The sequence below is a fragment of the Carcharhinus amblyrhynchos genome, chromosome 15 (genome assembly GCF_965287045.1).
Source record: "Carcharhinus amblyrhynchos chromosome 15, sCarAmb.v2.hapA, whole genome shotgun sequence".
NCBI classification, from domain to species: domain Eukaryota; kingdom Metazoa; phylum Chordata; class Chondrichthyes; order Carcharhiniformes; family Carcharhinidae; genus Carcharhinus; species Carcharhinus amblyrhynchos.
In genome coordinates, this window is record NC_137338.1 from 34600120 (window position 1) to 34625590 (window position 25471).

Below are 25471 nucleotides of genomic sequence, written 5' to 3' on the forward strand. Positions count from 1 at the left end.
TCCGAGGGGCTATGCTTATCTCTATGGCCCTAGGGAGACCCCCATGACAGGTTTACATCTGTGTGAAGCTGTTGTAAACTGCACTGCCGTGGCACCATGTTGGCACGATTTGAAGATATGGCGAAGGTGATGATACAGCTGGGATGGTGTTTAACAAAATGAAAATGTATGCTAAACATGTTCACACCCATTATGGCCATGAACCCAATGATGTCATCAGCAAGGGGTGGGAAAGAACCAAAGTTGTATTCTCACTGATGAGAACTGCAACTTCTGGATCTTGACTGCCCCCGCTGCAATCTCGCAGATGGCGAACACGGTCTCAAGATTTCATCCATATTTAGCCTCAACTTGTTAACATGTTAATCAACCTCTCAACTGGGAGATTGGGAAAGTTGCACAGGGGAGGCACAACCCGGGTCCAGTTCAGAGAACAAAGTGGAGGTCTTGCTGACCTCCCTGAACATAATTAGGCACAAGTTAATTCTGGCATGTAAGATCAATGGGTCTGCTTAAAGGAGATGTTTCTGTGCCATTGAAACCAAAGGAAACTTGTAATGGTGCAAATTATATCAATGTACATTAGTGCCTTGTGTGTGTTCAAACAGTACAATGAAAAAGATTTATTATTCTGGCTTTGCTCCTCATTAAATGGCAAAAAGAAACCACCCAAGCATCTGTTCAGGAAGACCGCACTTCTTAATTCCAAAGGAATCAGACTGGATTATTATATCGAATTTATAGCACAGTGTTGGGGCATTCAGTCTAACTGGTCTTTGCTGGTGTTTATGTTCCACAGAATTTTCCCCCACCTCTTGTTTGTCTAACCCTGTCAGCATATCTTTTCTTTCTCCTTATCTCTTTATATCACCGAAAACCTCTGACCTCGTTCACAGCTGGCATTCTCCAGCATCACTGCAGTGAATGGAGTTTCAGCTAGAACACCAAATTTTCCATTCTCACTTGCAATGGGGTGGGCATAGACGAGGTGGGAGTATGTGCCTCCTGTTCCTCCTTTCCCCATGTTTATCAGAATTCTCTGACTTCACCCTTGCCTGAGATTATCTGCACCCACTGTGGTGAACGGAGTTTTGGCTGCACATCAAATAACCCATTCTTGCTGGTACCAGTGACAGGGTGAAGGAGACTGGAGAATTCTGGGCAGTATCTACTTACATAGATCTTTGCTGTTAACCTCGACTCCTTTACTTGTTCCAGTTCCACATTCTATGTCCACTCTCTGGCCTAGACAGTTTCTCTTGGTGGACTATACTAAATTCGTGGCGCTAGTTTTAATCTTCTCCCCTCAGTGGGCAGCATGGTGGTATAGCGGTTAGTTCTGCTGCCTCACAGCACCAGAAACCTGGTTCAATTCCTGGCTAGAGTTACTGCCTGTGAGGAGTCTATGTCTCCATGTATTTCCTCTGGGTATTCCGGTTTCCCACCACAATCCAAAAGACATGCTGGTTAGGTGCATTGGCCATGCTAACTTTTCCCTCAGTGTACCCGAACATGTACTGGAGTATGACAACTAGGGGATTTTCACAGTAATTTCACTGCAGTGTTAATATAAGCTTACTTGTGATGTTAATAAATAAACTATAAACTTAAACCGCCCAATAAGTGGAAGGATATTCTCCTTGTCTATCAGGTCAGCACTCAGCCTTCTCTTTTCAAGTGGACAGGACAGATATCCTGATGGTTCCCTGATTTCTATATTTAATACTCAAACACAATTAAGACCATGCCACATGGCTGAGTTTAAAAATAAAAGTTTGAATGCCACCCTCCCAAAGGTAAATTTTGTGGAGAAAGTATTTGAAACAAAATTTTGCATGATGTTAGCTCATCTTGACATTCCCATTTGGTCTGATAATGTCCCTTTATCGCCAGTAAGATCTGCTGTAAACACTGTCAAGAAGACCACGAGGTAGACATTTAAATATTTTAATCTGGTTGGTTTTCTAGAACAGAAAATGTGAAAGTGAAGTACATCTCAAATACTCAGGTCATTGTTAGTTCTGGCCGCAATGAATATGCTTCAACAAAAGCTAATTATCTTACAAACATTTATATCTCTTATTAAAAAGTCTTAACATTTATGAATACAGTTGTAAAAGATCAGAAATCAATTGGTAAAATTCATGATTGTTGGAATGTTGTGCAAATAAATTATTTTTATAAGAGACATATAGAAAATTTTAATCCCATCACTGTTTCAAAAAAAACTCAAGGATGATTTTGCAATATTTGAAGAAACAGTTATTAACGTTCCTTTTCACAGAAATTAGTTTATTTTGTGAATGCCTCCACTTAAGAAAAATGTTGCTAAAGCCATTTTGTCAGTGAGAATCGATGACTCATCGTGGTGGGGGAGGCACAGGCCCTCTGTTAACTCTCAGTTCTACTTTCTCTGCTCTGGGAATTTTGTCTTCTCTACGAGCTCTCTCTCCCTGATGTGCTCTTTCTCCTCTGTGTTCTCTCTCTCCTCGCTGTGCTCTCTCCCCTCTGTGTTCTCTCTCTCCTCGTTGTGCTCTTTCTCCTCTGTGTTCTCTCTCTCCGTGCTGTGCTCTCTCTCCGTGCTGTGCTCTCTCTCCGTGCTGTGCTCGCTCTCCGCGCTGTGCTCTCTCTCCGCGTTGTGCTCTCTCTCCACACTGTGCTCTCTCTCCACACTGTGCTCTCTCTCCACACTGTGCTCTCTCTCCGCCATCCATTCTCTCTCCTCTCTCCCTGGGTTTTCGAGGTTGTGTTTTTGGAGCGCTATATTCTTCAAAGTGTTGACCAGGATTTGGGGCTGGTTGCCTTGGCTGCTTTATCTGTTCTCTGAAGTCCTTGGGCATTTCCAACCGAGTTTGGAGTGGGTGCTCCATCACTAAACAGAATGAAAAACCGATTAATTCATTGAAACAGATATCAAGAAATTAGGGTATAAAATAATCCTTTCATGAAGTTACCATTATAACCCTCCCCAGGTTAATTAAAATGTTTTGTTCAAGTTCACAGGCAAGACAATAAAACTTTGTTCCTCTTCCACTGTCCATATAGGTATTTATATGGCAAAAGATTCAAGCTAATTTCAGCTCTGCATTTACAGAAAAATGGATACACCTTCACTCCAAATTTACAGCCAAAACTCTGAACTGTTTCAATATTGAGGGTAAAGAGAGAACAAGTTCACCAATGAATGCCAATGAGCACAAAAGTATGTTATCAAGAACAAAGTAATTTAAATTGAGCTGGTGAGGCCAGTGATTTGATTCAAGTTAAGATGAGCATGTTGTTTTGAAAATGTTGGCACACGTGCACAATGCTTCTCACCACAGTCACGCTCCTCTGCAGCATCATTTGTTTGTTATTCTCTAAAGATCAGCTGCCTGTCTGTAGCTTTAACTAAACCACCTAAAGTAGGTCAGTTTGACTTTGTGTATGTCTGCTGAATGCCCTCCCATTCAGAGTATAGGAGCTCCAGTTCTCTCTGCAGCAGTATTCTTCTTCTCAGAAGGTGTTGACTCTTTTTGAGAATGTGGTTCTATCAACACTATTCAGCCTCTGGCACTTTGCGCAGATAAGAACATAGGAACACATGAAATAGGACCAGAAGCAGACCACATGATAAAAGGGCAGAATTAGGCCTTTTGGCCCACTGAGTCTGCTTCGCCATTCAATCATGGCTGATATGTTTCTTAACCCCCTCCTCCTGCCTTTTCCCGTAATCTTTGATCCCCTTATCAGTCAAGAACCATCTATCTCTCTATCCAAATTACACTTAATGACCTGGCCTCCACAGCCTTCTGCAGCAATGAATTCCACAGATTCACTACCCTCTAGCTGAAAAAATTCCTCCTCATCTTGGTTCTAAAGTGTCATATCTGCCCTCAGATCCTAGTCTCTCCTACCAATGGAAACATCTTCCCCACTCCTACTTTTTACAGGACTTTCCATATTCTGTAAAGTTCAATGAGTTCCCACCCCTCCCCCATCCTTCTAAACTCCATCAAGCACAGACCCAGAGTCCTCAAATGCTCCTCATATGTCAAGCCTTTCATTCCCGTGGCCACTTGATCCTGTTCCACCACTCAGTAAGATCACAGCTGATCTTCTACCCTAACTCCACTTTCTCCCTGCTCCTCGTATCCTTCATTCCTGGAGTGACCAAAATTTTTGTCTATCTTAGCCTTAAATATATTCAACAACTGAACATCCAGGACCCTCTGGGGTACAGAATTCCAAAGATTCAACCTTTGATTGAAAGAATTTCTCCTCAACACAGTCCTACATAGTTGACCACTTATCCTGAGACTGTGGCCTTGTTCCAGATTCCCAAATTAGGGGAAACACCCTCTCAGTGTCTACATTGTCAAACCCCTTCAGGCTTGTGTAAGTTTCAATGAAATCATCTTTCATTCTTCTAAATTCCTGAAAGCAAAGGCTTAGGAGAAATTCCCAAGACATTTTCCAATGTGACGCCATTTTAACACTTGAAAATTACATGACCCCAGACGCTAACAAAAACCCCAACGAAGGAGAATTGAAACATTCTCTATGTAATTATTAAAGGTTTAATATTATACTTCAACAAATATATTTAAAGGGAAGTGGTGGCATTGTGGTAATGTCACCAGATCGCTAATCTAATGACCTCTGAGGCCATGAGTTTAAATCCCACCATGGCAGCTTGTGGAATTTAAATTAAGTTAATAAATATGGAATTGAAAGCCAGTTTTAGTGATGGTCTCATGAAACTACCATTAATTGTTGTTGTTCTAAATGCTCTGCTATTACATTCTTTATAATGGACTCTAACATTTTCCCCAATGACAGATGTAAGATAACTGGCCTATAGCTACTTCTTTATTTGTTTCCCTCCAATTTTGAATGGAAGTGTTACACTGGTAATTTTCTAATCCTCTGGGACAATTGCAGAATTTCAGGATTTTTGAAAGATTGCTGCCAGTAGCATTATCTCTGTAGCTGCTTCCTTTAATGTCCTGGGATGCAATCCCCCAATCATATCCAAGGGACTTATTTGTCTTTAGCCCCATCAGTTTCTTTAGTACTTTTCCTGTTGTTACAGTACTATTTCCTCCCTGCCTTCTGCCCCTTGATTACTTAGTATACTTTGAATGTTATTAATGTTTTCCACCGTGGAGACTGACATTGTATAACTTCTCTGTCATTTCCTGGTTCCTCATTATTATTTCCCCAGTCTCATTCTCTAATGTGACTACCTGTGTGGAGTTCGGACATTCTCCCCGTGTTTGCGTAGATTTCCTCCAGGTACTCCTAGTTTCCTCCCATAGTCGAAAGATATGCCGATTAGGTGAATTGAACATGCCAAATTGCCCATTAATGTCCAAAGATGTGTAGGATTGGAGCATTAGCCATGATAAGTGTGTGGGGTTAAGGGGATGGGGTGGTGGGGGGTTGGAGGGATAAGGGTGAGGTAGGCCCTGGGTAAGATGCAGAGAGTCAGTGCAGACTTGATGGGCTGAATAGGCTCCTTCTACATTGGAGAGATCCTATGGTTCCAAGGAGCCTATGTTCACTTTGGCCTCTATCTTCCTTTTTATATATTTGCTGACCATTTTAATATTACTTACTAGGTTACACTCATATTTTATCTTCTACCTCTTTATTATTTTTTGGTCATCTTTTATTAACCATTCCTAATTGCCTATGAGAAGGTTATGTTGAGTTGCAGTCCCTGTGCTCTGGGTACACTCACAGTGCTGTTACAGACAGAGTTCCAGGATTTTGACCCAGTGACAGTGAAGCAATGGCAATATATTTCAATGATGTGGAGATGCCGGCGTTGGACTGGGGTAAACACAGTAAAAAGTCTGACAACACCAGGTTTAAGTCCAACCGATTTATTTAAATCGGTTGGACTTAAACCTGGTGTTATCAAACTTCTTCCTTAATATATTTCAAGTCAGGAGGGCAGGTGGCTTGGAGGGAATCTTGGAGGTGCTCATTTTTATATTAACTGCTGTCCTGCTAGGTGGTAAAGTTTGAGGGTTTGGAAGGTGCTGTCAAAGAAACTTTAGTGAGTTGCCGCACCTGCGCAAAGATATTTTAGCCTTGGAGGGAGTGCAGAGGAGGTTTACTAGGCTGATACCGGAGTTGAGGGGGTTGAGCTATGAGGAGAGGCTGAATAAACTGGGCTTGTACTCGTTAGAGTTTAGAAGAATGAGAGGAGATCTCATTGAGACGTATAAGATGATGAATGGGATGGATAGGATAGAGGTGGAAAGACTCTTCCCGCTCAGAAAGGACAATAGGACTAGGGGGCACAGCCTCAAGATAAAAGGGGGGCGGTTTAGAACGGAGTTGAGGAGGAACTTCTTCACTCAAAGGGTGGTGAATCTCTGGAATTCTCTGCCCGTTGAAGTGGTGGAGGCTGCCTCGCTAAATATTTTTAAGACGCGGGTTGATGGGTTTTTGATAGGAGAGGGGATTAAGGGTTATGGGGAGAGGGCGGGAAAGTGGAACTGAGCAGCGACAGATCAGCCATGATCTTATTGAATGGCGGGGCAGGCTCGAAGGGCTGGATGGCCTACTCCTGCTCCTATTTCTTATGTTCTTATGTTCTTATGTTCTACAGTACATCCTGTAGAATGGTACACTCTGCTGAGCACTATGTATCAGTGGTGGAGGGAATGAATGTTTATGATGGAGGATGGAGTGCCAATCAAGTGGGCTGCTTTTTCCTGAATGGTGTTGAACGTCTTGACTATTATTGGAGCTGCACTCATCCAAGCAAGTGGAGAGTGCTCCGTCACATTACTGACTTGTGCCTTGCAGATTGTGGCCAGTCTTTGGGAGGTGAGTTACTCATCCCAGCCTCTGAACAGTTCTTGAAACTATAATATTTGTGTGGTCAGTCATGTTCAGTTTCCAGTCAGTGGTAACCCCCAGGATGTTGTTAGTGGAGGATTCAGCGTTGGTAATACCATTGAACATCAAGGACAATAAATAGGTTCCCTCTTATTGGAGATGGTCAATGCCTGGCACTTGTGTAGCGCGAATGTTACTGGCCACTTATCAACCCTAGTCTGAATGTATGGGAATGAACTGATTCAGTATCTGAGGAGGCGTGAATGGTGTTGAACACTGTGCAATCAGACCCACAGCAATGTGTTTAACTCTTAAGTAACATCTGAAATGGTCAAGCAAGTGACTCCTTTGCATCTAACTGCACTGAAGTATTGTTGCTGATGAATCCCTCAATGTTTGTTTCTTGCTAGCCTATGGTCTGGTGGTGAGAAACAACGTGCAGTTTTTGATGATTTCATTGTTCTCCCTCATACCTGAAACAATACATAACCACGTTCAACCTCCTCATTTGCTCCTAGAGCTCGTCATTTCTTTTCATCATAATTACAATGAACGGCAGGGTCAGGAATACACAGCTGCCTATTTTGGATGTTCTGCATGTGGATGTCTACAGAATGGAGCCTGGTTAGGATGACGAATAAAATGATGCTCAGTATGGGTGAGACGAGTGGTTAGCCAGGTCTGCAACAGTTTATGAATAACCTGTCTGTCCTCTTTCTCAATAAATTGTTATTTTATTCAATTGCTTGTGCTTGATCTGAATGATACAACTAGCAGAAAAGGATGTGGTAAGTGCAGAGGGAAGATACTGTGGATGTTTGCCTGAAGAAGTTCGACAAGATCTGTCATTAATATCAGTGAATCCTGTTTTGAGAGTTCATTTATGTTCAAAAATGAGTCAGTCTGACTCCTACTTGTAAGATTTTGATCTTTCTAGTAATTTTTAAGGCCTGTAACATCTATAGATTTCATTCAGTTAATGAATCAGTTTGAATTTTTGATAGTTGGGATTTTCGACCGGAAAGCAGTTGTTTGTGAGAAACAGACATTTTATTATTTTACAACTTAAGTTGCCAAGAAGTGGCTCAGTTTGATGGAATAATTAAAAGGATTGAGTTCAGCTTTAAGCAGCACTTACTCAGCAATCATCCGGTCACTGACTGATGCTCAGTTTGAGTTCTGCCGGGGCCACTTGACATTTGAGCCTGGCTCCAAACATGGACAGAATTCCAGAGGTCTGACGAGCATGTCCAGCTGTGATTTAGCTTAGCTTGTGATCCCTTAATTCTCTTATTACTTATAAAATTTAAAAACCAGCTTAACTCACAGAAATCCAGGATTAACTCAGTGCATTGTTGCAGTCAGTAGAAGGAGCAGCCAAGTTATTCAATTCACTGGTAACCGACGCGAGTAGCACACTGCCCTAAACGTCAAGGCAACGTTCAGCCAGTTATCTGACACAAAATGGGGTTGATTTAATTAAACCTGACAAACAGGAAGTTGGTGGAGATGGTTGGGTGGCAGTCGTTACAACCCCGGGACCTTGTTGCATTAGTTTCTATGGGCAGCATGTGGGTATTTTGTGATCAATGGCTCACAACCTGACTTCTCAAAACTTTTCTCCCCGTTCAAAACGCTTTAGACTGTGACAGAATACGCACCACTTGTCTGCTTAGAGCTTAACCACAGGCCCCTCTTAATCCATTTCCTACACAATGAGGTGCTATATCCAGGGCCATTTTTTGAATTGTTGGCTTTTTTGGAGCTGTAGCAGTCTTTAGAAGAAGTCAATTAATATTTGACAGTTTTCTTGGTCATTTTGTACGTCTTTAGTCTTTTACAGAGCCATAATATTACTTACCGTCTTTCCTTTTCCGTTGACAGCATCTTCGAATGCAATAAATCAATATGATTAGTATGATTATTGCCAGTCCAATTGCTCCTCCTAGTATCATAATTGTATAATAATTAAGGGTCGGAGATTTATCTGCAGTAAAGAAAAAGGGAATGGCTGACAACTTGAATAATGCCTGTCAGCCACATAGTAAAACAGAAATACCAGAAATGCAATCAAGGTTAAAATATGAAATTATACTATGTTTTCATTGAAACAATATATTGTTAGCAATATTCATTGTTATAACCAATATTAAAGGTGCATGAATGATTTGTTCTTATTCTTGTATCTTATGCCAGTAGGTCCATTTTGCCTCGGGACAATCAATGTTAATGGAACAGGAAAGTCCTAAAACAGCCGCCTGTTAACCCCAAAAATAAGCCTGATTTAATTTTGTGAAAGGCTTCCGAATGGGCATCTAGCATGCCTGCTTGAAGCAATGGGTAGGCCATGTTCTGCACTCAAATCAGGACCCCAAAAATGTTGGTAGGAACATGGTGACAATTTGAATAAACATTGTGCTTGGATACATATTTATGAGAATTGATTTTTTGTGTGTGTAGAGCCAAAAGAAGCACTAGTTCTCCTCTTTTATTATTCATTCATGGGATGTGGGTGTTGCTGGCTAGCCCAGTATTTATTGGCTTTCCCTGATGGAACATTTAAGAGTCAACCATATTGCTGTGGGTCTGAAGTCACACGTAGGCCAGACCAGGTAAGGACAACAGATCCCCTTCCCTAAAGGACTTTAATAAACCAGATGGGTTATTAAAACAATTGACAATAGTTTCATGGCCCTTTTTAATTCCAGAATTTTATTGGATTCAAATTTCACCATTTGCCATTGTGGGATTCGAACGAAGATCTCCAGAGTATTACTTTGGGTCTCTGGATTATTAGTCCAATGACAATACCATTATTCCACTGTCTCCTCCAGCTCCACAGAAATACGCAGGCTCATCTTCGATTAGCCTACCTTACAACCATTCTCTTGCAGTCCATCCTCTGACTGCCTACAACATGTTGGCCTCAGTCATGACAGGTTAACATGCCTGAGGTGGAATTGTGGCTAGCTGCATCAGGATGTGCATTTGGCATCAGCAGTTCGCCTGCCAATCAATAAGACCTGGGCCAAAAAAAAAAGATAGAATTCTTTTCAGGTGGCATAGATGGTTGGACAACCACCCAAAGTCAGTGAATGATGATAGCATCTGACTACTTGCCCAGTGTTCATCAGAGGAATGTTCTCTCTCTATCAGGAAGGGATAGTGAACGGTGTAATATAAAATAAGAAGAAAGTAAGACCAATTTACAAAATCATCCTTTGATCTTTGGTATCAAGTCAATGCAGATTGATTTGATTATTATTGCCACATATATTAGTATACAGTGAAAAGTATTGTTTCTTGCACACTGTACAGACAAAGCATACAGTACTAAGGGAAGGAAAGATGAGGGTGCAGAATGTATTGCTGTTGCAGTCATAGCTAGGGTGTAGAGAAAGATCAACTTAATATAACCCTTACCCTAATATAAGGTAGGTCCATCATTACAGAGCTGAAAAGTTAAAGTTAAAACTTATTTATTAGTCACAAGTAGGCTTACATTGATACTGCAATGAAATTACTGTGAAAATCCCCTAATCGCTGCACTCTAGTGCCTGTCCAGATACCCTAAGGGAGCATTTAACATGGATTGTGTAGAGTGTGCAAATTCCATACAGAGAGTCACCGGCCAGAATCAAACCCGGATCCCTGGCATTGTGAGGCAGCAGTGCTAACCATGTGCCATCATGCCGCCCCAAGTTTAAAAGAGTTAGAGTAGAGTTTTAAAAGCACAGGCTGAAAGTAGAAGATGGAATTAGAGGTTATGCTGGGTACAGCTTGCAAGGAGTTGCCTTGCTCCAGTGCCATCTTAAGCTGCAATGGGCATTTACAAAGTGACTACATCCAAACTCCACTGTAAGAATGGGAATTGCAATTCTTTATGGAAAATATGTAATTTAACCAAGAATTTCAGATGGAACTTTTGTTGATATTTCGGAATTGAAGTTAGCTTTCCTTTATGGAACCTGCCTCATTTCCATTCCCAAATTTTGATTTCTTTTGCAGGATCTTGGGAAAGTGCAGGGTAGCGCAGTAGCACAATGGTTAACACTGCTGCCTCACAGTGTCAGGGACTCAGGTTTGATCCCCAACCTGAGTCACTGTCTGCTGGGAGTCAACACATTCTCCCTGTGTCTGCATGGGTCCTCTCTGGGTGTTTCAGTTTTCTCCCACAGTCCGAAAGACGTGTTGGTTAGGTGCATTGGCCATGCTAAATTCTCCCTCAGTGTATCTGAACAGGCACCGAAGTGTGGCAACTTGGGAATTTTCATAGTAATTTAATTGCAGTGTTAATGTAAATCTACTTATGCCACAAGTAATATAAACTTTAAGACTATTTGTTGTTCCTCCCTAATTGCTGTTGAGAAGCTGGAGGTGAGCACTATAATCAAAACAAAAAACTTTAATGAGCAGCGGTCCATCAATGTTGGTTATACACCCGGGCAGTAAATTGAAAATCTACCCTGATTTATTGATCAAGACTTTCAGACCGGTCGAAGGTAGATTTAGTGAGATGTGTTTGACTCCAAATCAATCTGACGTTACACATTGACGTGCATTTCCAATTCAGTCTAGAGTTACTTATTTGGAAGATGAAGAAATCAATTTCATCTGGATATACTGATCAGGAACTATTTCAGATTAACACCACCCTACAATAAGCAAATAAAGTTGAAAGCCTAGAAACCAGTTCTCTCGATTTCCTATTATCAGACAATAATCATAATGACTAACACAAGAACAAACCTGCTGTCACTCTAAGGTATTAATCTGCATTTACCTTTGCAGTTAATCGTTTTGAAATCATGGGTTTTGCTAATCTTGTTGCTAGCAGTGCAGTAGCACTGCATTTCTCCCATTTTTTCCAAGGGTTGCTCCTTATTTAAATATTTGCCCTTGATTTGTTCTTTTAGCAAATTATTCGATAGATTCAAGGTCAGATTTGTTCCTTTCTCCACTCTACAAGTTATGTTGACCATTGTAGGAGAAATGCATTCGAGAAGCAAGATTGGTTTTGAGACTCTCTCTGAAAGAGAAAGAAATAGTACATAATAAACAAGTAAACCACACTAAGAACAATGATAACTATCATTTATAAAGCACCTCCAATGCAATAAAATCTCAAGACACATCACAGGAACATAAATAAACAAAACACAAGATCCAGCCACGTAAGAAGATATTAAGATAGATGACCAAACGTTGGTTAAAGAGGTCATTTTTGAGGAGTACCTTAAAGAGTTGGAAGGTGTTTGCATTTCGCCGCATTTGTGGAAGGATATATTGACCTTGGAGGGAGTGCAGAGAAGGTTGACTAGGCTGCTACTGGAGATGAGGGGGTTAGCCTATGAGGAGAGATTGAATAGACTGGGTCTGTACTTGTTGGAGTTTAGAAGGATGAGGGGGGATCTTATAGAGACGTATAAGATAATGAAGGGGATAGATAGGGTGGAGGTAGAGAGATTCTCCCCGCTTAGAAAGGATAGCAGAACTAGAGGGCACAGCCTCAAAATAAGGAGGGGGAGATAGTTTAGATCGGAGTTGAGGAGGAACTTCTTCACTCAAACTGTGGTGACTCTCTGGAATTCTCTGCCCATTGAAGTGGTGGAGGCTACCTCGCTGAAGTCACGGGTAGATAGGTTTCTGATAGACAAGGGAATTAAGGGTTATGGGGAGAAAGCGGGAAAGTGGAACTGATTCACTTCAGATCAGCTATGATCTTATTGAATGGCGGGGCAGGCTCAAAGGGCTAGATGGCCTACTCCTGCTCCTATTTCTTATGTTCTTATGTTTAGGGACAGAAGGCAGAATTTTAAGTGATTGATTCTAAGTGTCCAGACAGAGTGAAAATGGGAGAATTCCTGATTTTTTTTTTGAGCGAGTTTTCGCTCCCAATCTTATGCAGTTAGTCACTGAAAATATGGGCTAGACTGTTTGCAACTGCTGCAGGCACTGGACAGAGCTTTATTCACCAGCCAGCTGCAGAGGGAGCTTTAAACATGCTCAGACCTCTGATGCTGCACATATGCAATTTCAACAGCGGGAGTCTGACAGACAGAGAGCGAGTTGCCAGGCCTTTTCTGTTGAGAGGCAGCCTCACAAGCTCTCCCCCTCCACCGGAATCATAGGACTTCCAGATGTTCAGGAGCCCCACAACACCCGAGATACACCCCTGGCCGTACCCGCCCACCACCCAGAACTGACCACGTTGCAGAGTGGCAGTGGCCCCCCTCACCACATCAGGCCACATCTTCAGGCCACCCCCCCCCCCCCCCCCACCTTCAGGTCCTGATCCCCATAAGCCCTGCCCCCAAAGACTCTACCCCCTGAGCCCACCCACCCATAGGTCCCACTTCTGCCGAGGTGCTCAGTGGGCATTAACAAAATGCCAAGCTGGCAGCGCCAATATGCCAGGATGGCACTGCCAGGCTGGCACTGCCCAAGGGGCACACCCCTTTGCCCTTGGCCTTCCTGTGGAGGCCTTCAATGGCCTCCAGTTCCATAGGTGAGACCAATAGGACTACTCCTTGTTCATGGGGAGCAGGTGTTCTCCTCACCAGAGTGAAGCTCCCCCAATGAGGCCATGAAAGCAAGTGAGCCTGGACCATTGAGAGCCAGGCTCACTAAACAGATGAAAATTGACATTTAAATAAATTTGAATAAATTATTTAGCCTTTCACCCATTTCAGCGAGAGACTGACCTTGCCAGAAATCCAGTTTCCATAAAATCGCAACAGCTGAGAAATCGAGCATGATCCTGATTTCTCGGATCTCACACAATTTTATCACTTACTCCACCCATCGATGGGTGGGACTAGCCGGTAAAATCCCAGCCAGAACTCGAGAGTATAGGGTATGACGAATAGTCAAGCGATTAAATCAAGGATGTGGAAGAGACCAGAATTGGAGGAGCGTAAAAATTTTGGAGGGATCATAAAGTGGAATCATCATAGCACACAAGTATGGTTGTGGGGATGGCGGTTATTACAGACATGCGGAGGGCTGAGGCCTTAGATAGATTTGAAAGCAAGAAAGAAGATTTTAAAATTGAAATATTCTCAGCCCAGGGGCCACAAAGGCCAGTGAGCACAAAAGGACTTAGATAAATTTGCAGAGAGGGTATTTTGTCCTGGCTACCACAGCGTTGGCCCTTTTCTCAAGATAAAAGAAAATATGTTTATAGCAACAGTTATTTTAAACTGGTGTTAAACTTATCTTCACACCTTATTTTATTTGTAAGAGCTCTAAAAAGAAACAGTCACAATAAATTCCATTTACACTATGTCTATACTGATGTATAATCAGAAATAATTGAATGAGATGCCAAAGAAGCAGATACTATGGGTGATGACCAAAGGTTTTGGAAGTTTCATAGAATCATAGAAACACTACTGTACAGAAGGAGGCCATTCAACCCAGTGAGTCTGCACCAGCTCTCTGACAGAGCTTCTTACACAGGCTCTATCCCCAAAACATCACGCATTTAACCCACTAATCCCCCTAACCCACACATCTTTGGACACTAAGGGGTAATTTAGCATGGCCAATCCACCTAACCTGCGCATCTTTGGAGTGTGGGAGCAAACCAGAGCACCTGGTGTAAAACAATGCAGACATGGGGACAACATGCAAGCTCCACACAATCACCAAAGGCCAGAATTGAACCCGAATCCCTGGTGCTTATGGCAGCAGTGCTGACCCCTGAAAGCAGAGAAGGGGGTGTAGGGCAGCTGAGGCTATTAGGCAGACAACTAAGGGCATGGCCATCAACGGTGGGATGAGTCATTGTATAGAGGCCAGTGTCAGAGGAACAGGAAACACAGGATGGCATGATGGCTGTAGCACTTTACATAAATAGGGAGGGGCAAGGACATGAATGATTTAAACACAAGAATGAGAATTTTAAAACGTCAACCTGGAACCACTGTAGGTCAGTAAGCACAGAGACCCAGAATAGCATATGGATTGCAGTGCTTTAGGTGAGTTAATGGTTATCATGTATGGAAGACAGGAAGCATTTTAAAAGAACATTGAATTCATTGAGGCGGCAAAGGCAGAGATAAGAGTTTCATCAGCAGAAAGGATGTTGTAAGGGTACAGGAAGGCAACAGATGGGTAGATGGAGGTAGAAGAAAGACAAATTTTGTGACAAAGAGAGTCAGAAGATCAGCTTGTGATCTAGTCACATGCCAATATTGTAAACTGTCTGGTTCAATCTGACATGATGGATGGGAATGAAATCGATCGCAGAGACATTGGCCGTGATTTTTCTGCCTTTCCTGCCGGGAGGACTTACGATCCCATCGAAGGTGACCATCCTCCATGTGTTCCCCGGCGGCACAGCTGGTGAGCAATTGACTTTGGCGGGACCAAAAGATCCCAACAATGGCCAATGGTGACCCCCGCCTTCCCACACATAAGTGGGGGAAAGGTCCTGGAAGTGATTTATGTTGAACAATGTAACTGGCCTCAAGATGAGTGTGGGTGAGGTCCACACAAACCTTGACACATCCCCTTCAAAATGTTTGGGAGACTAACAAACAGCACCAGATGCACAATGGCATCAAGGGAAACAGGAGATGGATGGAGCGATCTGTGAGGCCAAAGGGTATTTGGCTGAGGTTGGGACAGAAGGGAATGAGAACTCCTCAGTAGTTTTAACACAATCTTGGCATGGGAACAATTGTCAGTTTGTGTGAGAAGTAGATCAGTAAAACAGTCTTCAACATTGACAAATTAAAATGTGAGGTGCACAAAAAGATATTGAATCGGAAAAAGACAACCAAGAAACAAATACAGGTAACAGGCAAGAATTAGTATACAATAGATTTTGGTTGAAATGCAAAATATGGTGTTCATGCAACCAGCTTTCTCATATCAATTTGAATAGCTTATTACATATAATTTATGTCATTACACCTTCACTGCCACTATTCTGGTGATTTTACATCTCTGCACTATAACCGAGGATAGTAGTAAATGGTCGGCCTCTCAAAGTTTTATTTTGGGTAGGACAGTAATCAGTCATTATAATTGAACATTTATCTTTCTGGGTATCTAATATCTGATTGAATTTCATACCTACTCTTGAAGTGAGATATTGAAGCTATTAACGGACTTATTCAAGATGAATTGAATCTGTGATGACAGGAGTGGAGTTGGATAAATGAAGAGTGGTGAAGGATTCATAGCATCATAGACTCCAACAGTGCAGAAGCAGGTCATTTGGCCCATCAGGTCTGCACTGACCACAATCCCACCCAGACTCTTGCCCCATAACCCCATGCATTTACCCTAGCTTGTTCCCCTGACACAAAGAGGCAATTTAGCATAGTCAATCCAGCTAACCAGCACATCTTTGGATTGTGGGAGGAAACAGGAGCACCCAGAGGAAATCCACAAAGACATGGAGAGAATGTGCAAACTCCACACAGACAGTGACCCGAGCTGGGAATCGAATCCGCATTCCTGGCACTGTGAGGTAGCAGTGCTGACCACTGTGCCACCGTTCCATGTCGATTAGGGAGTTGGTGGTGGATGAATTTTCCAAGAACGGAGAAATGACGGTGGCATGGCAAACACCTTGGGATAAATTTTCTGGTCCCAGCTATCACAGGTGAAACAGAAAGCTCGACAGAATATTTAAAAGGCTATTGACCTCGGGCGGGAATTCCAAGTTTTGGCGCAGACACAACCAGAAGATCCCACTCCATGGGTCAATGGACTGAGCCGCCAAAACTCTTCTGATGGATCTAATCATGGCGGGGCTGGAAAATCCCAACATATGGTATTTCTAAGAACAAGTTAGACAGCCAGCATGAAGAAAAGGAATGACTGGACATAGGAACAATGTGGAAACATGGGATTACAGCTGATGATCAGTTGGAGAACAAACGTCAATATGAACTGGTTGGGCTGAACAGCATGTTTCAATGTTATTATCTCTTTGTAATTTTAAATATAAGGGTAAATTTTCCGATCTCAGCCGCCACAGGAATTGTAGCAGGCATAACAGAAAATTTGGAGGACCATGTAAGTTTCGTTGAGCTTGGGCGGGAATTTCCGGTGTTGGGGCACTCTTATCCGGAAAATCCCAACCATGTCTCGATATTGTAGAAATTAATCTGTGTGGATAATAATGATGCATAATAATTTAATGGGATTGAGAGTTATAGATAGGCCTGGTAGGTAGCGATATGATTGGTGCAACTTGTGGGCTGAAGGGCCTGTTTGTGCTGTAGTGTTCTATGTTCTATTAATAATTGTCTCGTTGGTATGGCGTGCACAATAGAATCATAGAAATCATGGAAATCCTAAAATGCAGAAGGAGGCCATTTGGCCTATTGAGTCTGCACTGACAACAGTCCCACCTAGGCCCTATCCCCACTTAGTTACCCTGCTAATCCCTCTAACCTATCATATCCTGGGACATTAAGGGTTAATTTAGCACGTCCAAACAACCTAACCCACACATTTTTGGACTGTGGGTGGAAACCCACACAAATACAGGGAGAATGTGCAAACTCCACACAGACAGTGACCCAAGTCGGGAATCAAACCCCGATCCCTGGAGCGGTGCAGCAGCAGTGCTAACGACTGTGCCACCCAATAATTCATCTTAATCATAAAGTTTAATCTGTCCAGAATTACTTGCACAATATATCCGACTAGGCATCTTTAGCAATCTATTATGAGAAAACACTTAGGGTAAACTTCATTTTGTTATACCTGAATTAAAATTACATATAATTGTTTTCATTTATTTAATCCAACCACAATTAAAGCATGTGCATCACATCTGTCAAGGTTTTGAACTTTAGCTTAAAGACATGGTGGAGTTTGTGAGGTAATTAAAAGACATTTACTTTTTAACTACACATTCAGAGTTTCTCTAAAGCCCACTATTAAGTATTTGTTAACAAACCTTGCAAAGTGTAAAGTGTTGATATGATTGCTCTATTTTGATGTTTCAGTGACATCAAAAAACTTCAACAGAGAAAACAAAAGCCAACCACAATGCAAAGAAATAATCTTCAGCAAAATGTCACAATATCATCGTGTACATATTACCTTTAGAAATGTGATCTTATAAGTAGAGAGATAAAATTGATGAAAACAACTGAACCAGTGGAAATTTTGGCACTTCTTATCGTCATAGAAAAATGACAGAGCTGGGGAAACCAACTAGCACTTAGTGAACATACATATAGGAAAACTAGAAATAAGCTCTACTTCACCCTGTAATACATAGCAGTTAAGCAAATTTACCTCCAGGCAGCTGATATTTATCATGATCAGCTACTTCAGTTTTGTGGTTCTAGCTAACATGATCAGAACTCTCTGGTCCAGTTGTATCCTTTGTCAACTACTTACCATCAGTATTGCAGTGACAACTGTCTACGGCATGTGTGTTCCCATGATTTTTATATTAACATGTGAAGAACATATGAGGAAAATTTGAAAGCCCATTTTGTATATAGGCTACAGACTTGTATGTAGACTTTGCAAAAATCCCCAAATTGAAAATGCAAAGCAGGCCTGTTTGACATCTCAAAGAAGAGAATGATAGGCCTTTATGGACGCAACCTTACCAGCTCACCGTGCTGGTCAATCAGCGTGGCAAGCCAGGAATATAGCATGAGAAGCCAAAAGTCCAATTGGCAATCCTCCCAGCCTCTCTTTACCGGCACGAATGGCTTCGCATCCAGAAAGGGCACAATGCCTATTTGTAATTATATTTAAATATACATACTGAGCAGAACTTACCAAAAAGAATTCTAAGTGCAGAATTAGCGTGAAAATAAGAGAGAATCATGCCAATATTTTGGGTGGGCTCACAGTTACAATTGTATGGGACTTAATGAAGAAAAAAGCACCAGGGTACGATTCTTACCAGTGGGGGATGGGGGTGCTAATCTCACTGGTGAAGCCAGCTGCTGAACTTTGGGGGCAGCATTGTCTAGGTCTGTCACCTCCCACCACATACCCACCCCCTCCCCAAGCCCCCCACAGACATCCAGACCTAACGCTGATCATCAGTCGCCATCCGCTGGACATCACACCCCACCTCCCCACCGATTGCCCCCCTGCAGATTTCCCCCCACCCCCAGATCACCACTACTGCAGAATTCCCATTAACCCCCATATCCGTGCCCTCACTGATCAACAGCCTTCTGATCACCATGCCCACCGATCAAACACCCATTATTGCTGCCCGCACCAATGAACCCTAGCCCCACAGAGCTCTCCCTTCCCCTTTGCGGAGCTCCAGCCCACTGCCAGTCTGTCATGACTCCACCCCTTCTCAAACGCCACACTCCTCAGGCCCCAACCCTCTCAGGCCCTGCCTCTTGGCACTGCCCAGGCACTGCCAGGGTGCCTGTGAGCAGTACCAGGGTGCCCAGTGGGCACTGCCAGCGTACCAGGCAAGTACTGCCAGACTGGCACTGCCCCCAACCACCTGGAGGGTTTCAATGGCCTGCAGTCACACCTTAAGGCTATCATGTCTGTTCCCCATTGGTGGGGAGCATATATGATACTCCCCAGCGAGGACTTCGATTGCTGAGGGCATAAGTCCAAGTGAGCCCAGACAAAAGAGTCTGGGACTCATTAATGACATTTAAATAATGTCAGATTAAATTTAATGTAAATAATTAAATTAGCTTTGCGCCCATTCTGGATGCGAAGCTGATTTCACTGGCAAATCAGTGCTGGTAACATCGCGAGAGGTGCAAAACCAGGCACCAACCTGAATTTTACCAGCAGCATGAGCCGGTAAAATCACGGCCACTGAGTTTGACCTGGCTGCTTCTGCCATCCCAGCTGCTTTCCCCCTTACCAGCAATACATCAAGCTGGTGAGAATCACTATTGCCTGGAGGAATTGAAGGCCATTGCAGCCCCAGGCGGTTGGGCGCATGGCCAGGCAGTGCCCATCAGGCATTGCCAGCCTGAAAGTGCCCATCTGATGCACTGGTACTGCCTGGTTGGTGTAAGTGTGCCAAGGGCATTGCCAAGGCTGTGGGGCCAAAGTGGAAGAGGGGCAATGATTGAGAGTTTGCACAATGATTGATGGACTTATGCAGGGAGGGAGCTCTGCAAGGGGGAGCTCTACAAGGGGATGCTCTGCAGGGAGTGAGATCTGCCAGGGTAGAGATCTGCAAGGAGGGAACCCGGCAAGGGTGGAGCTTTACAAGGGGAGAGCTCTGCAAGGTGGGGAGCTCTGCAAAAGGGGAGCTCTCTAAGAGAGGGGGGGGGCAGGGCCTCTACAAGGAGGGAGCCTTGCAAGGTGGGTGGTCATGCAGGGGCGTGGTTGTGCAGGGGGTGCATGCAGAGGGGGAAACAGAGGGGGTCATGATATGGAGGCGGGTGCACATCAGGGGTCCACCAAGGCACTCATTCAGAGAGTCCTAATGCCCTGATGCCAGCAATCCATGTTGGTTTGGAGGGGGGGGTGGTGTGGTGACAGTGCTGGCATTGATGGGGGAGCTCCAAGGGTGATGGTGGAAGGAGGTCACCCAGGTCAATAGGAGATTAGGATGTCCTGCACAATAGTGCCCGAGCACTCTGAAACCAGCTTCATTGGCATACTTGGGTGGCATTCCCCGTCACCCACCATCCCCAAAGCCACCAGTGCAAAGCAAATTGACAGTGCCATAAGATTGTAGTGCCGAGCTCGCCCAAAGGGCCAGCGTTGAGGACCTCCATTTTCACATTGTATTGACACAGAAATTTTTTGGGGAAAATTCCATACCAGCACATGTGTAACACATTTCCTTCAGACTTCAACCAGAAAGCTGTTTATTCTCACTGTTTCTGTTTTCACTTCACGTCTCCAGCACACTTTCTACGAGCACTAGCCTTTACTGCATGTGCTTGAAACGAGAGTGCAGAAAAGTTCAGTACACTTGTGATCTCCTGAGAAGCCACCTGCAGTCTGTAGCTTACCACCTGCGGCAGGGATGTCGAAAAGTTCCTCCCATCATTGGCTGACAGATTTAGACAGCAATATGAAACTTGACCCAATGGAACCTGGCCTTAGCCACAGACTGTGTGAGGAATGTTTTGAGGTAAAAACATTTCTGAAGAAAACCCACTGACATAAAATAAATTAAGACTAAAAATAATAAAGTTCTAAATCCTGCTGATCATACTGGAGATGTTACTAATATTCACTTAAAATTCTGAAAGATTTTACATCTTATTTTTTTCATTGATGGTATGTCTAGTTCAACTGAGCAAGTAGAATTATTTCTGGGAATAAAAAAGATTTCAAATTTATCATATTCAATTTTTTAAATAGTGCTGTTCAACCTCACAATGGACTGAAAGAAATGGCTTGGTAGACTTTACTAAAATGTGCCTGTTGGATCCATTTAGTTATTCAGCTAACATTATATAGTAGAATAATTTCTAAGATTAAGTTCGACAGTACAGATCTTGGTGTAGAATCTGATATTCCAATTACCAATAGAACATAGAACATAGAACATAGAACATTACAGCGCAGAACAGGCCCTTCGGCCCACGATGTTGCGCCGACCAGTTACAAAAACAATGACCCACTAGCCTATACCAATCCCTTTTCGTCCATAAACCTATCCAGAGATCTCTTAAACGCCCCCAAACTAGACGCATTTACAACTGCAGCAGGCAGGGCATTCCAATCCCTCACCACCCGCTGGGTAAAGAACCTACCCCTGACATCCGTCCTGTAGCTACCCCCCCTTAATTTAAAGCCATGCCCCCTCGTGCTAGCTTTCTCCATCCGAGGAAAAAGGCTATCACTATCCACCCTATCTAAACCTCTAATCATCTTATATGTTTCATTAAGATGTTTCATATAATATATTGTACATATTAGGACAAAGCAACTTTTGCTCTTGGTTCACAGTAACTACTCAAAACTGCCTACAATTTGGTGTAAACCCATTCAAAGGAAATAAGTGTGCTTTACATTGTTGGTCTTGTTTGCCTTGAAACCAGCTAATATTTGCTGGTTTAGGATTCGCTGTCTTGTAACTTAATGTGTCATGACATAATGAACATTATTAGGGTCCACACAATCCACATGGTTTGTGGATGCAAACCATGCATAGATTTTTTATCTTAGCTGACTAGAATGCTTCAAAATATAAACTTTGTTTGTAAGAAAGAACAGGAGTGCTCTAGAACCAAGGCATCATCATTAGATATAAGAAAATGCACCTATGTCCAAGTCCAGTATAAAGTCTCACAACACCAGGTTAAAGTCCAACAAGTTTATTTGGTAGCATAAGCCATTAGCTTTCGAAGTGCTGCCCCTTCATCAGGTGAGCAGGAGTTCAATAATCCAACCATTATTTTGTAAATTAAGTTTGTGACTTTATATGTTCTGTTTATGAACAGAACTCCCACTCACCTGATGAAGGGGTAGCGCTCTGAAAGTTAGTGGCTTTTGCTACTAAATAAAGCTGTTGGACTTTAACCTGGTGTTATGAGACTTCTTGTAGTGTTTACCCCAGCCCAATGCTGGCATCTCCACATCATGTCTGGTATTACAGAGAGACTGTATGAACCAGTACCAGTGTACCAGCACTAGAACAATATCAGGACAATAGCAGGACAGTAACAATGCCAGTCTGGAGTCAATACATAAGTGATGTCAGTACCAAACCCATAACTGTACTAATGCCAATTCCAGACCTTTACCTCGGATTACAGCAGAACAGAATGAAACATTTATAATGTCAAGTTAATATGAGACCTTCAGCAGTTCAATACAAGCATCTAAACTGCATCAGAGTTATAGCGACAGTGTTACATTTACTTGTTGGATCAATTTGGCAACCCACTGAGGTGGCTTAAGGTAGTGTCAGTGCCATTATCCTACAATCACCAACAAATTGTACAGTTTCAAATCCACACTACCATGCATATACATGGAACTTTTCAATAAGGTAAAACATTAATATCCTGCACTCTGAGTGCAAATGCACATTGACTGGCTGTTTCAGGATTCAGAAGAATTTAAACTTTCTATAATGTATGGTTAATCTTGACACGGAGAATATTTCCGCAAATTTACAATACCCTACTTACCTGAAATAGATTCTTTCCCCCTATTTTTTATCCAGTAAACTTTGCTCAAAGCTTTGGGCTGGATTCTAATCAAGTAAGATTTCAAAGAAAGAAACTCACCAAGTAAATGCAGTTGAAAGACTTGAGTAAATTGCCGTTTTCCATCTTTGCCATATATTTCACAATCATATTTTCCTTCGTCGGATTTTTGTTTGATTTTAAATGTCAAAGTCCCGTTTTCAAAAACTTGTAATCTATTTTTATAACCACCATAAGGCGTAGAAGTACCATTTTTATATTGTCCAGCCTTTACTATACCATGCAGCCAAGTGACCTGATAGTAACTATTAAAGCTTTTATCCTGAACATTGAAAAATATTGTCTCATTTAGTTCACCGTAAACATCCTTAACATTGGGAGTACATTCCGTAAGAAACAGACCTGTGGGTTAAAGAATAAAATTGTTTAAATGTATTTATTTGTTTATCATCAACTGATCTCTATGACATACAGGGAAACCCATCATCAATCCAAACTATTGAGAAATCCATTCGGCTGGAGTCTCTTTGACCTAATATGGGGTGCAGGCTTTTCTAATAGAAGAACATGGATAATGTGATCTGTCCAAAAGGCTTTGACACAGGCTGGCAGGTACAATGCTCAGAGAACACCAAATGTGTGTAGGATTACTGCTGGAGTTTAATCATGATGTGCAGATGCCAGCATTGGACTGGGGTGGACACAGTAAGAAGTCTCACAAAACCAGGTTAAATTCCGGTAGGTTTATTTGTAATTATGAGCTTTCGGAGCCTTGCTCCTTCACTCACATGATGAAGAGCAGTGCTCTGAAATGTCATAATTCCAAATAAATCAGTTGGATTTTAAGCTGTGTTGTGAGATTTCTTATGGCGTTTAATCAACTGCATCTCACAATCTGATAGCAGAGAATACCACTAAATTTCCACTGCTTAAGTTTAAGTTTCTTTATTAGTATCACAAGTAGGCTTGCATTAACACTGCAATAATGTTACTGTAAAAATGCCTTATCCAGCCAGAATTATGGACATTAGCTGAAATGGTATCTGGAACAGACTGAGAAAACTCCTGGGCTCCACTGGCAGTTCCAGTCCTTTAGGATGAATTTTCCATTGTAGCTAGAATTCCCATAAATCTGCTTATGGTAGATCATGTATCACATTATTAGATGTGCCATAGCAGCATGACTTGTTTCCAAACTTTCAATCTAATCTTAAGATACATGAATTTGAAGCGGCTTATGTTCTTTCTCTTTCACGGAATGTATTTATCAAGTTACCATTGAAAATATAAATTGAAGTTTCAATATAATAATCCAGAAATAAATGTTTCTAAGCAATGGAAGTTGGCAAGACTGAATCAGTGATGTTTTAGTTATGAATGCCCAGAAGTACAAATTGAAATTATAATAATTTCTTAGAAATAATTTATCCTAAGTTTTGAATTAAATAGTAAATGTGAAAGAATTTATTTTAGGCTTAACTGTATAGTCAGATATATGAATATTTACTTCTAGACTTTGAAAGTAAATTAAGTGTGTGTTTAGAGTCTATTTTAGAAAGCAGACAAGATACAAGAGAAATGTTTGAGTAAATGCGATCACCTTTGCCACTAATGCAATAGGAAGCTTAATTGTCCAATTTACAATTCTTTGAATTACCTCTATTTCCAAATTTCTTTTGGAAATTAAAGATACGATGCGAAATATAAATTTTTGAAGATTGCATAAAGCAGTTGATAACAGAGCGGCTTTCCATTGAATTAAGTCATCTGGTTGTCAAATGGTCAACTGATATTGCCTGTTTTATAAGTTAAAATTAACCCAAAGAATTTAATACATAAAGTTAAAAGTATATTTAAATTCTAATATCCTTACCTGATGTAGTTAGTAGAAACATTATGTTGATCTGTAGTGAACATTTTTGAATACAAAGCATTTTGCCTGTGTGCCAGTAATTGAGAACAGAAACTGCCTGTTTTAACAAAAAGTTATTTTACAAAGGGCAGCTGATGCTAATCGCTCAGCTTAGGGTGGGAGGAGAAGAGGAGACAGTGAAGTATGATAGGCAATCTGAGTGGTGGGGAAGGGCTTGACTGATATAGCTCTGCATACGAAGGAAGAATTCTGGCACCAGGCTGAAGGAAAAGGGCGGGGAAGATGAGACTACACTTTAACACTGTGACACATTGGTTAGCACTGCTGCCTCACAGTGCCAGAGACTTGTGTGCAATTCTGCCCTTGGGGCACTGTCTGTGCGGACTCAGCATGTTCTCACCATGTCTGGGTTTCCTCTGGGTGCTCCGGTTTCCTCTGATAGTCTCAAAGATGTGTTAGTTAGGTGGATTAACCATGCTAAATTTTCCCTCAGCGTACCCGAACAGGCGTCAGAGTGTGGCAGCTAGGGGATTTTCACAGTAACTTCATTGCAGTGTTGATGTAAACCTACTTTTGACACTAATAACTAAACTTAATAACAGTATTGACAGAAGGGGAGGATCGTAACATATGGTTCTTTGGAGAAGTAAGGAGTTTGGCT

The 25471-nt window shown here is 42.1% G+C and overlaps 1 protein-coding gene across 2 annotated transcripts; it reads right to left on the reverse strand.

The window, feature by feature from the left end:
- Positions 1-1956: 1956 nt before the first annotated feature.
- Positions 1957-24986, reverse strand: LOC145352954 (uncharacterized). 2 transcript variants are annotated; one of them, XM_080203264.1, is made up of 5 exons: positions 24811-24986; positions 23019-23339; positions 11621-11866; positions 8699-8782; positions 1957-2872 (listed from the first exon to the last, which is right to left on the reverse strand). In XM_080203264.1, exons 1-5 carry the CDS (start codon positions 24869-24871, stop codon positions 2361-2363), a joined length of 1224 nt encoding a protein of 407 aa, XP_080059390.1. In that variant the 5' UTR covers positions 24872-24986; the 3' UTR covers positions 1957-2360. The 2 variants fall into 2 exon arrangements, with proteins under 2 accessions (XP_080059390.1, XP_080059389.1); XM_080203263.1 differs by having other exon boundaries at positions 8699-8824.
- Between the last annotated feature and the right edge of the window lie 485 nt (positions 24987-25471).

Bases quoted from the DNA above. Each gene is read 5' to 3' on its own strand.
- LOC145352954 (XM_080203263.1), bottom strand. From the start codon at position 24,871: ATGCTTTGTATTCAAAAATGTTCACTACAGATCAACATAATGTTTCTA. The intron at 23,340-24,810 runs GTAAGGATATTA...TTTAACCCACAG, and splicing joins GTTTCTACTAACTACATCAG to GTCTGTTTCTTACGGAATGT. The intron at 2,873-8,698 runs GTAAGTAATATT...CATTCTGTTTAG, and splicing joins TCAACGGAAAAGGAAAGACG to TGATGGAGCACCCACTCCAA.